General features: G+C 43.9%; 1 protein-coding gene across 1 annotated transcript in view; it reads right to left on the reverse strand.

The window, feature by feature from the left end:
• Positions 1–12652, reverse strand: part of LOC138582136 (zinc finger protein 585A-like) — a 293496-nt gene that overhangs the window by 245341 nt on the left and 35503 nt on the right. Inside the window, exons 2-4 of the mRNA XM_069653148.1 lie at positions 3100–3226; positions 2151–2261; positions 1439–1555 (exon numbers count right to left, since the gene is read on the reverse strand). Of these exons, the coding sequence (XP_069509249.1) occupies positions 1439–1555; positions 2151–2261; positions 3100–3226 (355 nt within the window). The remainder of the gene's footprint in view (positions 1–1438; positions 1556–2150; positions 2262–3099; positions 3227–12652) is intronic.

The following is a 12652-nucleotide window of genomic DNA, read 5'->3' on the forward strand; positions in this document are numbered from 1 at the left end:
TACCTTTCACATAGCAGGAGTTTTTTAACAATAGAAATGTGGAATAAAACTCACTAACTGCCTCACCTCCCTTAAGCCTTCCTAGTGTCAGGAATAGCACGAGAAGGCATGTTCCTGGCACTAGTTATCTCACCGGTTAAATGTGTCCATTGCTCTTCGCCTCATAAGACAAGTGATAGTATTGTTTCCCTAGGTAGTGTATTTGAGATTTTGGCAATCCACTTCTAGCAGGCATAATGGGCCCATTAAAAGGTTGGCAGTGCAGGGAAAAAGTAGTGGTAATGCTGTTACCGCTACTTTTCCCGTACTGACAAATTACTAGTTTGGCGAAATTACCACCAGCAGAATTACCCAGTTGTAATTCCACTGATTGTTGGAGGTAAATCCTCCACTTCACCAAGTGGTAATTCTGCTGAAATCCCCAAAAGAGTCCTATGGACTCCATAAATGGGGACTAGCATCGCTTTACCACTACTTTTAATCCTGTGGTAAACTCACAGTAAACTCACAGGATCAACTGGCAGTAACAGTAATTCCGTTTGGTGGTATTATGGCAGAGTTATCGCTGGAATACCACCAAACTTGTAATGAGGCCCAATATGATGATTCTTTTCTAGTGCACCAGTGATCTAAACACTAGGGAATGAGATAACTTGTCTTAGAGCAGCAAGCTCATCTCCAGAATCTACTGCCTATCAGCCTCCCTCAATAAGATCTGGGTGTGTACTGAACATGCAAGATATATCGAGAAAGCTCTAGAATGGAGAAATCCTACCAGCTCCTCCACTGCCCTGGTCCCTCAAGCCAAAGATCTATCAGCCATGGGCAACCCCACTAAATCTGTAGGAAGAAGCCCTTTTGCCCTCAGATCTAGTAACATTCATTAGATGTTTTGGGATAATTGGCTTTCAGCTTATTTTGGGTGCTGTGCCACTTATACAGCAGAAGCTACTATTGTTTAGCATTCTGATTACTTACATATGACTTGGAGATTTGTCCTCAAATACACAGCCAATGCTATTGGGGCACAAGGACAATCTTCACAGCGGATTCGACTTCTTTCTCTCCCACCATTTCAAAAGGATCCGACAAATGATATCAGCACTTTTGTGAACATTGCGCAAATCTCAATTAGGAGGTAATGCACAGGTTAAACCAGGTTGTAACTGGAATTGAATTTGGGGAAATTAGCACTGCTAATACCTTCAAACTTGTAATAAGACAAACTGTAAAATTAGGCCTAGTTGTCATGGCTTTCTTTCCCAACACCCTCCTTTAAAGCACATGTGCTTCATAGAGTTGGAGGTACTTGTGTGTTTTACAGTAGGTTACACAATGTGACTCTGATTTGATTCAGGAGATGTAGTTAAGATGTGCAATATGGATTTTGTTATTTTGAAACATCAATGTTCAACTCATGTATGAAGACATAACTCACCTGTGCAGGTATTCTCGCTGATTCCAGATTCATTTATGCTATACCAATTTCCGCAGAACAACTCTTCCTCTTGTTTAATCCTAAGTAGAATGTCTGGCTGGGCAGCAGAGTAATTACCTGTGCATGGAACATATAAAATGAAATACACGTAAAACGGATGCTTTACTTCTTAAGGGTTAAGAGTCAGGTGTAATTGGTGTGTAGTAACCCTTGACAAACATGTAAATAGAAGAGAGGGACAATTTGGTGCATATCAAATTTGCTTGAAAGACATAAATATATTTGCGCTTTGTACTAATTTATGATTATCTTGGTGCTGTTTGGAAATTTGCTACAGAAAATGTGCAATGTAAGACCAATGTGTAGTGAATGTACTGAATGGCATTATTGAAGTAAGTGCATGGCCATCATTATTGAAGTAAATGGCCATCATGTAGACCGCTGGACAGACATGGCCAGGCAGGGCATTTTAACAGCAACATCGTTGGAGAAGGATTACTATATCTAATCCTGCTCTACTAAACATTTCTGCTGACTGGACACAATTACTGTCTGGCCAGGTGGGCAGTCAATGTTCATTCATATGGCCCAAATTCTTTTAGGACAATGGGTACCACTCAATAGGAAATCCAGTGGCATAAAAAACAATATGTACTGTTCTTGGTGGTTGCCATCCCATTCACTCCTTAAGGCTTCACAAGATTCTACTTACATGAAGAGGGATCATCTATGCTTGCTCTTCTCTCTGCATCCTCTGGATCCACATAGGTCTCTTCAGACTTATTAATGCGGAATAAGGTGCCAGTGTTGACAATTTGATATCCTGTTAATGCAAATAGGTAAATGCAATCACTGTTAGCATGTGAATGTAAGTGTTCACAGAAAGACATAAGTTCATGTTTTACTTTAAAAAAATAATAATAATAATCACCATCTAACATGGTCCATGTAAATAGCACAAGGGGTCTAACACCTTTCTTTAGACTACATCTTCCATCAGCCCCAGAGAGCAGGGTCGATGGTGAGGGCTCATGGGATTCTTTGTAAAAACATCTGGAGATGCAAAGGTTACAGGTCCCATAGCGCAAACTTAATTGCGTATTGGTGTAAATATACTTTGTAATGTAGGTCTTTGTAATGCAGACTGTTTCTTTGCCGTCCCAATTTTTTGCAGATAATCGAATTGAGAAACATGGAGACACTGTTTTGATTCAGAAAATGTTTTAAAGTTGGTAATGGATCATTAAACATTGTGGAAAGCCTACTGAAAGACATTGGAGGACACTTCAATATGGCCACACTGACTACCAAATACAATAGATGTTACATGCAGAAACAAAATGTCTGACACCAGTTTGTGTTTGCCAAAATTGGCATCTCATTAATGGAACTGTGCCGTACCTTTGGAGAATAGACACTTCCATCAAAGGCAGCCATTTCCCCAGCTCTGTAATAGTAGTACAATGGTGACATAATGAAAGTGAGTACTAGAAAACGCCAGGCCTGCTTTGCTTTATTTGCTTCTTCAACTCACTCAGATAGCAGCATTGCTTTGCTTTCAGGGTAGCCCTCTGTGAGCTCTCCTTTGTCTTAGACCTTGCATTCCCCGTGTGAAATTTTATATTAGATCAACAAGAACAATAATGCATTAGTAATTTTACCCAGCAACATCAACGCTTGGTGAATTTCCTTCATAACATTCCTGTAAAGGTCCCTCTGCCATTCGTTCAAGTACTTCCACTCCTCTTCTGAGAAATAGGCTGCAACATCATGGAATGTAACAGGCGCCTGGAACAGAAAGTTATACATCACAAAATAATTCCATTTTATGAAATGATAATGTGAACAGAGTATATTCCCCATGGGCTCCTCCTCTCTCCTTTTCATTTCCCACTCCATCTTTATTTTGCCCTACTATGTGACATCAAGTTCATATCTCACCCTTTTTCCTCTTTGTGCTCATGTCCACACGCATCCTGGATATCCTGATCACTGCAGGCTTCAGCCTCCAATGCAAAGAAACCAAATGGAAGAGGCGTGGAAGGGTCACAATCATCCACAAATCCTTAAAGACATGCACCCTCCAGGAGCACACCAAAAATGCATTCATAGAACTTCTCACTGGCTGCTTCAGACAGAACAATGCTCAGTTAGCCACATTTCACCTAATCCATTGACCACCCCAAACTGACAAGGACTTTCTCTGCAAAATCACAGACCTCATCATCACAGCATACGTCAACAACAGAGCTGATAGCTTCCTCAGATACCTCATTAAGCTCAGAAGCCAAGCCCCCAAGAAACCCAAAGAGACTCTACCCAAACTGCCCGATACCATGGACATCACATAACTCATTATAGGAACAACCAACAACAAAGATAATGCTCCCAACCTGGTAATCACCGCCTCTACAGCCATCGAATGTCTTCCCCACTACCTGTGCCCTTGACACAACATGTGGCAACCCAATATGCTCCACCGACACACCCATCCCTAAACAGAAAACCCAAACCAACCAAAACACTCCCCCGCTCTTTCAAGAACTTCCCCACAGACATACTGACAGAAAAGTCTTCATCTTGAACTCCATGTATGACCCCTCGAAAAATACCAATGCCTAGCCTGGGAAAGTGAACCACACCCTAACTACTATCAACGCCAATGCACTACTGAAAATTCGACTCAACATACAAACCCTCCACATCTCGGTACACATAGGAACACATAGACAGCATGCATGCCACCCGCAGACTAGAAATGTTCTGGAACCAATCCCACAAATAAGAATACCGCATCACCCGCAGATCAACACAGCCAAAGCAGACTACTGCACAGCAGCCAGCATGCAAGCATCCAACAAGGTCGAGTGATCTTCCAATCTGTGAAGCACTGCATCAGATCCTAGAAAACCACAATCTATGAACAAATACAACAACTGAACAACTTCTTCAAAGATAAAATAGAAAAGGCAAGACGAAAACTGACATCTTATAGCACACCACAGATGTCAACCACATACCAGCGTGCAACACATCAAGAGGGACCGAATTAAGGACAAACACTCCAAAAGACTTGACAAACCCTTACAAAGTCCTCAAACCGACCTACTAAAATGACTGCATGCTCCCCTCGGTCCTCAATGGATTGTGAAGGTAATCACAGGTGAAGCGCCCACACCACCTCTCAATATCATAAAGCTCTCAGGCTAGGCACCTTCACAAAGGAATCAAATCAGGACAGACGCTGCTGCTGAAGAAGCTTGCCCTCACCCCAGACATCCTGGCCAACTATTGCATAGAACACCTCTACCCTTTCTTAACAAAGTGATTGAGAAGACCATGTCCATCCAGTTGCACAAAAGGATCACTCGGTACAATATCATACTGGACTATTACTATGTATTTGGACCATTATACAGCACAGAGACTGTCATCATACACGTTTTGACAATGCTCTCCACATTCCGGACAAATGGGATGCCTCCTTACTCATCCTACTCTCCACCTTCAACAATGTTGACCATGGACCCTCCTCAACATCCTCACTGCGCTCATGGCCTTTGATGGAATAGCCATGCAGTGGATTCCCTTCTATCTCCCTGAAAGAGATTTATTCCTGCAAATGGATCCATATTGGAGTGACACCCAGTAACCTGCAGAATTCTCAATGGCTCCATCTTGTTCTCTGAAAGCTTCACCTTCTACATGGCACAACTCCTCTCCAACACAAAAATAAACATCAAGATACGACAATATGCAGAAACAACACAGCTTTACCTATACATCAAGTGCATCACTGACATCCATCAACTACAGCCCCATATATCCATCATCCAAGCTTGAATGTCAAGCACCCAGCAGAGGCTTAACCTGACAAATTATTTCTTCTAGGAGACCTGCATGCCAAGTCTGGAACTGGCTGACAGACATGACGCTCAAATGATTCACACACCTCAACTCTCACCCAATGCAAAATCTCTCAGCTGTGCCATAGACTGTGAACTTTCATTGAAAACGCATAATGCCAGAAAGAAAGACACAAACAGCATGATGCCAGCTGACACTCAACTTCAAAATCAAGCATTTTGATTCTGAACCGTAGCCTGTTAGGAAGCCCCACACTCCCTAACAGTCGCCTGAGCCCAGGTCATCTCCCACCTAGACAGTGGCCCCTCCCGAATTGCAGGAGTCCTGGATACCACAATGGCCCCTCTCAAAGCCGCCCAGCATGCTGCAGCACATGTTATCATTGGATAAACGTCACTCTGCCTGGAGAGGAAACTCACCACCACCAGAGGCCAATGGACCACTAGAAGCCACAACATCACCAGACTGAAATAAAGAACTGCAAAAGGGAAAGGCACTGTGAAACTGTCCTTTTCCTGCAATGCATCCTGTCTCTGGAACAAATTACCAATGCATAAAAGACTGACACCCTCCATACTACACTTCAGGAAGGAGCTAAAGACCTTGGCCTTCAAAGAACTTATCATCAGTTGCTGATAACTTCACTAAACTCTGCTGCCTGCCTTCTGGATCTGCCACTCCCTTGCTCCCATGCCTCCTTTCTGCTACTGGCTGTGTGTGTCCCATATTTAGAGAGCTCTGTCGCTTCCCAGCTACGCTTCCACTTATCACATACATACAAATGAATCACATACTTTTGTGTGTTTTGTTCTGTGACCTCTTTTCTGTCCCTTGCTAATCTCTTGCCCATTCTCATGGTATTCTCCAATATCTCTGGTCAGATATTTAATTGTTACAATATATAATGCTATATTATAACATATTATACTATTGTATTATACATCATGTAGCGAGTGGAATTATACAGTTCACCCTACCCCATAGATGGAAGAACATGACATAGAACAAGCACATGCAGCCCTACAGATAAGGGTTGTATCAGCCAATTGTACTTCGCAAATACTCCCAAAAAAGAATAAGGAGTAAAACTACTCCCAACAAAAAATAGGAAATGTACACATAGGAGCTTATCTCTCTGCTTTCACCAGTACACACGGTGCCACAGAAACAAATAGGGAGTGACATAATCCAACATCAAAATCTTATCTGGAGCACTGGGTGCATGGTTCCAATGTAGAGACCATAATTTCCAAAGGGAGCCGGCTTCAGCTAAATTCAAATTCCGACTTCAATCTGTTTCCTGACACTGTTTCAATTGGAGTCCATTCCATGTTCTTCCAGCGCTCCACTGTCATTAGTATTATTTCAAGACGGTTCCCTGTTTAAATCACCGTTCTAAGTAATCAGATGAAATAATTTCCATGCCAGGTGTAATTGAATTTGCAGTATCTATGCAAAATATTTTGAGTATAAACCAAGTTCTGGTGCAAAATGTTTTGTCAATCTTACTTGCAAATCATATCGTGTCAATGGGAATGATTATTGTTTTGGATAGGAAATGGGATCTATTTGTGGGTTCCATTTCCCATATCCGCCTCTATATCTGCATGCTCACTTTGTTTTCTTTGGCAAATGTCTGGGCCTGAGTTTCTATTCCTTTAGGTGTCTGGGACCTTCCCCCTTCCACTCCTCTGGGGAGTTAATTTCATGCCTCAAAATCCATTTATAAGCAAGGACATGGGTAGGCAAAAGCTCTCTTGTATTTGAACAAAGTAAGAAGACACATGTGGACTGCAGAAATAAGATCCAGCGGGGAAGCTTGCAGAGTTGCATTAAAAGCTTAATGGGACCGAGAAGCCAATACCAACAAAAGCATGATGGCTGAAGAGCCTCACAGTGTCAAGTCTATTCCTAGGTCAGCCTTGAACTCAGTGAGACAGGAGAGGGGAACAGGCAGCAACTTCAGAGATGTTTAATCTTATTAATGCTCTGAACAGTGACTTGGAGTAAGGAAACAACACTGAAATGGAGAGGTGGTAGGCTTTAAAACTAAATTGGAAGCTGTGGGATTTGGTATTGCACAGAAGCATGACATAAACACAACAGAAACACCTGATCCTTTCATAAAGAAACAGACACACGTTTTCTCTGATGCTGTAAGAGGATTTGGCATAGGATAAGCACTCTAATTTCTCTAGGTGACTTGCTGGGTTCTGATAGAACAGGGGTCTGCAACCTTTGCCTCTCCGGATGTTTTGGAAAACCTTTATCAGCCCTATTCAGCATAGTCAATGGTGAGGGCTCATGAAAGTCTAAATCCAAAACGCCTAGAGAGCCTCAGGTTTCCGGCCCCTGTGTGAGAATAATCTGCTTCTCCTTTAGCTGGAGAGTGCCAGAAAGTGGTGTTCCATTGCTGTCAGCAGGAATGTAAAGCAAATCAGCAGGTGCCAGCAGATAGCTGCCATCAGACAGCAGACTCCGGAAAGAGCGCAGGATGGTGGCTAGATTGAACAGTCGTTTGTGTAACTCTGAGCGCTTCATCAAAGAACTCTTGGTATGGCTCTGATCAGTTGCAGGGATACTCAGGGTCACAAAGCAGCTCCTGGGTGTCTGCCATCACCTAGTAAGCAGTAGCTACCTCCAGGGAACAAGAAACTAGTGCAGAGCATGCCTCAAATCGAACTTACGTAAGTGATGCAAATTATATCTTTTTGTCCATTATATGTGACCCATTAATCTTTAAATGCCTTCTAAAAGTGCAATAATGTCAACTTATAAAAAAAGTCACAAACACGTTAGTTAATGTTACATAAGTACATTTGTATGGAATACATTGGCCAGGGGAACGAAAAGTCGCTGCTGGCAGCTGTTGGGTTAACCAAACCCGGCTCTACTAAGCTACAAGCAAGAGCCCAATAGCTCACTTCAATTTTGAATCCAGGATGGCACTTCTAGAGGTTGACAAAATATGGAAGGTTTCCTGTCAAAAATCACTCCCTTGCAATGGGATGCAAAGTAATAAGTTGTGTTTAATGAATGAGACGATTATAGCTCAAGTTGTTAAAACCCAGACACAGGCGTCCTTTTCCATTGCAATGTTTTTGGAATGCTTTTCCCATTGCTCAATGGCTGGCCACCTCACTGATCTCTTTTCAGAGGGAACTAAAAAACGTTTTATCCCCTAGAGATGAGAACCACCTTCTCCACGTCCTGCAATTCCTAAATGGGTATTATTATCTATGTCTTGCTGGTGTCTTTAAATAGTTTACGATCGTGGCAGCCTTTAGAAGGAACAAAGCCCTCTTCGAAGTAGTAAAGCATTGTACTAAACCCTCAACCAACCCCAAGGTGCCAGCACATCAGGAAAAGGGTGAAGGAATGAACAGCTTTTGCACGGAAAAAATAGACAAAAACGGGCAGATCATTGAGTCAACCTCAGCATTACCCCCCTCCCCGCGACCGAGCACACACACTGCCCTCCTGTACCCATTCTCTCTTCTCTCTCCCGGACCTCCTAAAAGTGTTTTCTTCCTTCATACCTACTGCCTTCTCTGACAATATCATCCTGACCTCCATCATTAAAAGTTGAGGGGGCCCGGAACTCTATGCACTCCTCAGCATCATTAATGCCTCCTTCACTGAAGGGTCATTCCCAGACCTAATCAAGATTAGCCGCATATGACCTGTTTTGAATAAATCAACCCTAGACCCAGACGGCCAGGCTAAATACCGGCCCATTACAATCCACCCATTTATCGACAAAATCTTGGAAAAAGTAGTTGTTAAACAAGTACTCCAGTGAAAGAAATGGCTACACCTCCTAAATGACTGGCAGGTGGCTGACCGACCCAAGTGTACCATCGACAGAGCCCCCATCCAGCTGGTGGATGATGCCCTCCAAATCACGGATAAGGGTGACTAATTCCTCCTTCACTTCTTGGCTGCTTTTGGCACCTTCAGCCACTGCATCCTCTCTCTTCTCACCAACGGGATGGGATTCTCTGCACTGCCCTGAATTGCTTTACCGCCTACATCTCGGGCAGACACCAGGTCATCTAGAGCAACATGTTGCTTTCTAACCAACTCCCAGTCTCTTCTGGAGTCACTGAAGGTTCCATCACTGATCCTTCTTAACCTTTACATGGGACCTATGGGCACACTCCACAAAGATCCTGAAATAGCCATCCACCAGGACGTGGACGAAAGTAAGTTGTACATGAGAGTAAAAACTCTCATGAACATGTGTTGCGCTGCATTGTCTTGCTTCCAAGACAAACGCGCTGCCCCTGAGCTAGCCTTCCTCCCCTATTTCCCATAGGGGATCAGTCCTCTCCACGATTACCTAGCCATCACCCAGTCATAGATGTTGACTCCTGAAACATAACCCCTCAAAGACTGAATTTGTCCTTGTTAGTCCCCCAGCTAAAGAACAATATTCATCAAACAATGGCTCTATGATGTCTGCCTAGAAGGATTTGATCTGCAACTCTTGAAAACAGCAGAATCCTTAGACTTCGTCATCAACAGCCACCTATCCTTCCAGAAACACACAGCACAGCAGGCCTTCAGGACCATAGTGCAGCCCTTTGTGATCTTGAAAATCGATGGGGGAAATGCCCTTCTGTCAGCACCTAAAAGCAGTCCAGCACACTGCAGCACGCCTTATTACGCATGTGCAGAAATTTGACACAATCACCCCTGTCCTATGGGAACTGCTTTATCCTCCTCTCCAGGCAAGGATAGTGTTCAAGACTGCATGAATCGTCTATAAAGCAGTGACAAGTAGCGAGCCAGTGCCTGGCGGCTAAGCTCCACATATCTGGTGGCACACGCTCCTCATGTAACAAATCGGCCAACCGCCTTGAAGCACAATTTGCCTGCAAAGAAACAACCTGCAAACAATCCTTCTTTTGTCACGCACCCATTTTCTGGAACTCGATCCTTGCATCAGCCTGGAAAGCCCCCACAATGCTTCAATTTTGTAAATCTCTCTAAACAAGGTTTTTACAACAACACCTATCCACGGACTCATCACAATGGATACACAGACTGATGCACAGAATGCACTAACACTATTGCACTACTGTTAAAAGACACCAGCGCAAATGTTTGATACCCACACCCTGTCCAGCACTCTGCTGCTCTCGAGTTACGTCTGTGCTTTAAATAATAAAATAAATAATTTAATACATGTTAGATGTTCTTTTTAAATTGCATTGTTTATTTGATTCATAAAAACCTTTATCCATTACCAATATTTCTATATAAAGCGGAATGTATGAATGTGTGTGTGTATGTTTGTCCGGCTATAAAAATCCACACCGTTGAACCCATGTCTACCAAATTTTACATGGATTCCTCTTTTGTCTGGGGCAAAATCGTAATCTATGTTTGGATGCAAAAATCGTATGTGCAAAAACATTTTTGGATGTGTGTGTATGTTGGTCCGGCTATACAGATCCCCACCGTTGAACCCACTGCTACCAAATTGTACAAGGATTCCTCATTTGTCTGGGGAGGGATTGCAGTCTATGTTTGGATCCAAAAAATTCACTCCGTAGACACCCTCATTTAGTGATGCTCACCCGATTCACTACAGTAGGTACTAGAAGGAGGCAAAATTTGGAAAAGTGTCTAAAGCAAAATATTCAATGTCTTGGTTATTCCTTTGAAATGTATGACTACTGTATACAGTTCGAAAGTGTTTATTGAAGCATTTTTAAAAGGAAGTTTTTTTTTATCATGCCACTCCAAATATGGGAAATGGCAAGGTTATAGTTTGATATGATATGATATGGCATTTATAATGCGCCTGTACACAAGTGTTTCTAGGCGCGACATGACAAGGAGGGGGAAACAGAGATGGGGCAAAATAACAATCTTACTGGGCCTTGTGTCATTCAGATCGTGCAAGTGCAGGGAAGAGGACGGGGAGAAGTGCAAAAAATATGGAGATAATCAAGAGTGCAGCCAGTGGTTGGCTAAGTGCAGGTAATCAGAAAGTGCAGCCAACGGGTGGCTCATAAGTGCAGAGAGAAGGGACTGTAGGGTTACAAATACAGACCACAAGTGCTGGGGGAGCCGAGGGCCAGTGCGAGGTGGAACTGGACAAGCAGGGACCCGGGCCCAAGTTCAGAGGGTGACCAGGAAACCAGTGCATGGAACAGACAGGTCATCAACAGGGGAGAGGAAGAGAAAAAGCAGAAGCGAGGAGGAAGGTCTTGAGTTGCTTCCGGAACAGAAAATGGTTCTGCTCAAGTTTGAGAGAGGCAGGGAGGCTGTTTCAGAGGGAGGCCCCAGCCGAAGAAAGAGATCTGCCCCCAACTCTCTGCTTGGAAAAGTGGCTGACCCTCAGAGTTGGAGGTGTATGAGTGGAGAGCTTAGAATGGGATATACTTAGGAAGAGAGAGTTGGAGGTAGTGTGGTCCCAGGCCCCAGAAAGCCTTGTGGACAATGCAGAGGGTCTTGAACTTGATCCTTGCAGCCAATGGGAGCCTCTGAAGAGATTTCAGAGCTGGAGAGATACGATCCCTGTGCTTGAGGCCAAGAACAAGTCTCACAGTCCTGTTCTGGATAAGTTGTAGAGGACAGAGAGTAGAGGCAGGAAGATTTAGAAAGAGGCTGTTGCAGTAGTCCAACCTTGGGAGTACCAGAGCTCTGGAGACCGTGAGCTTCTTGGGGGAAGCTGAGGAGGTGCAGCTGATAGTCTGACTTCTTAGAGATGTCGGAAAAGTGAGGACAGAAGGAGAGGGTGAATCGAAGATGACCCCAAGGTTCTTACCCTCACAGGTAGGAGCAGGAAGAGGACCCAGAGTGGGTGGCCAGAGAGAGAGAGAGGAAAGGAGGGAGCTGGTGTTCCAATAAGGAGACTCTCTGTCTTACTTGCATTAAGGCAGAGATCATTGGCAGCACACCATTCCTGAATTGCAGACAGACAGTCAGGAATGAGAGAAGGAGTAGATGTGGGCGAGGAGAGCCTGAAAGAGAGCTGGTTGTCATCCGCACAACACTGAAAGTTGGAGAAGAGAGCAGCGATGCGGTGGGCGAGAGGTGCCAGTTATTGGTTGAACAGCCAGGGTGTGAGGATAGACCCCTGGGGAACACCACAGGTAGAGTGAGAGAAGGCAGCAAGGACCCCAGTTGGACCTGGGATGGTCGGTCAGAGGGAAAGGATGTCAGCCAGGCCAGGGCCTGATCAGTGATACCCAGGTTATCAGGCAGGCGCTTTAGCAGGATGGCATGGTTGACCGTGTCGAAAGCAGAAGATAGATCGAGGAAAATGAGGACAGAAGGAAGGTTAGAGTCCAGGTTGGAAAGCAGGTCTTCACAGATCTTTAGGAGAGCAGT

Source organism: Ambystoma mexicanum, chromosome 3q (genome assembly GCF_040938575.1).
Source record: "Ambystoma mexicanum isolate Mex_15411 chromosome 3q, UKY_AmexF1_1, whole genome shotgun sequence".
Classification (NCBI taxonomy): domain Eukaryota; kingdom Metazoa; phylum Chordata; class Amphibia; order Caudata; family Ambystomatidae; genus Ambystoma; species Ambystoma mexicanum.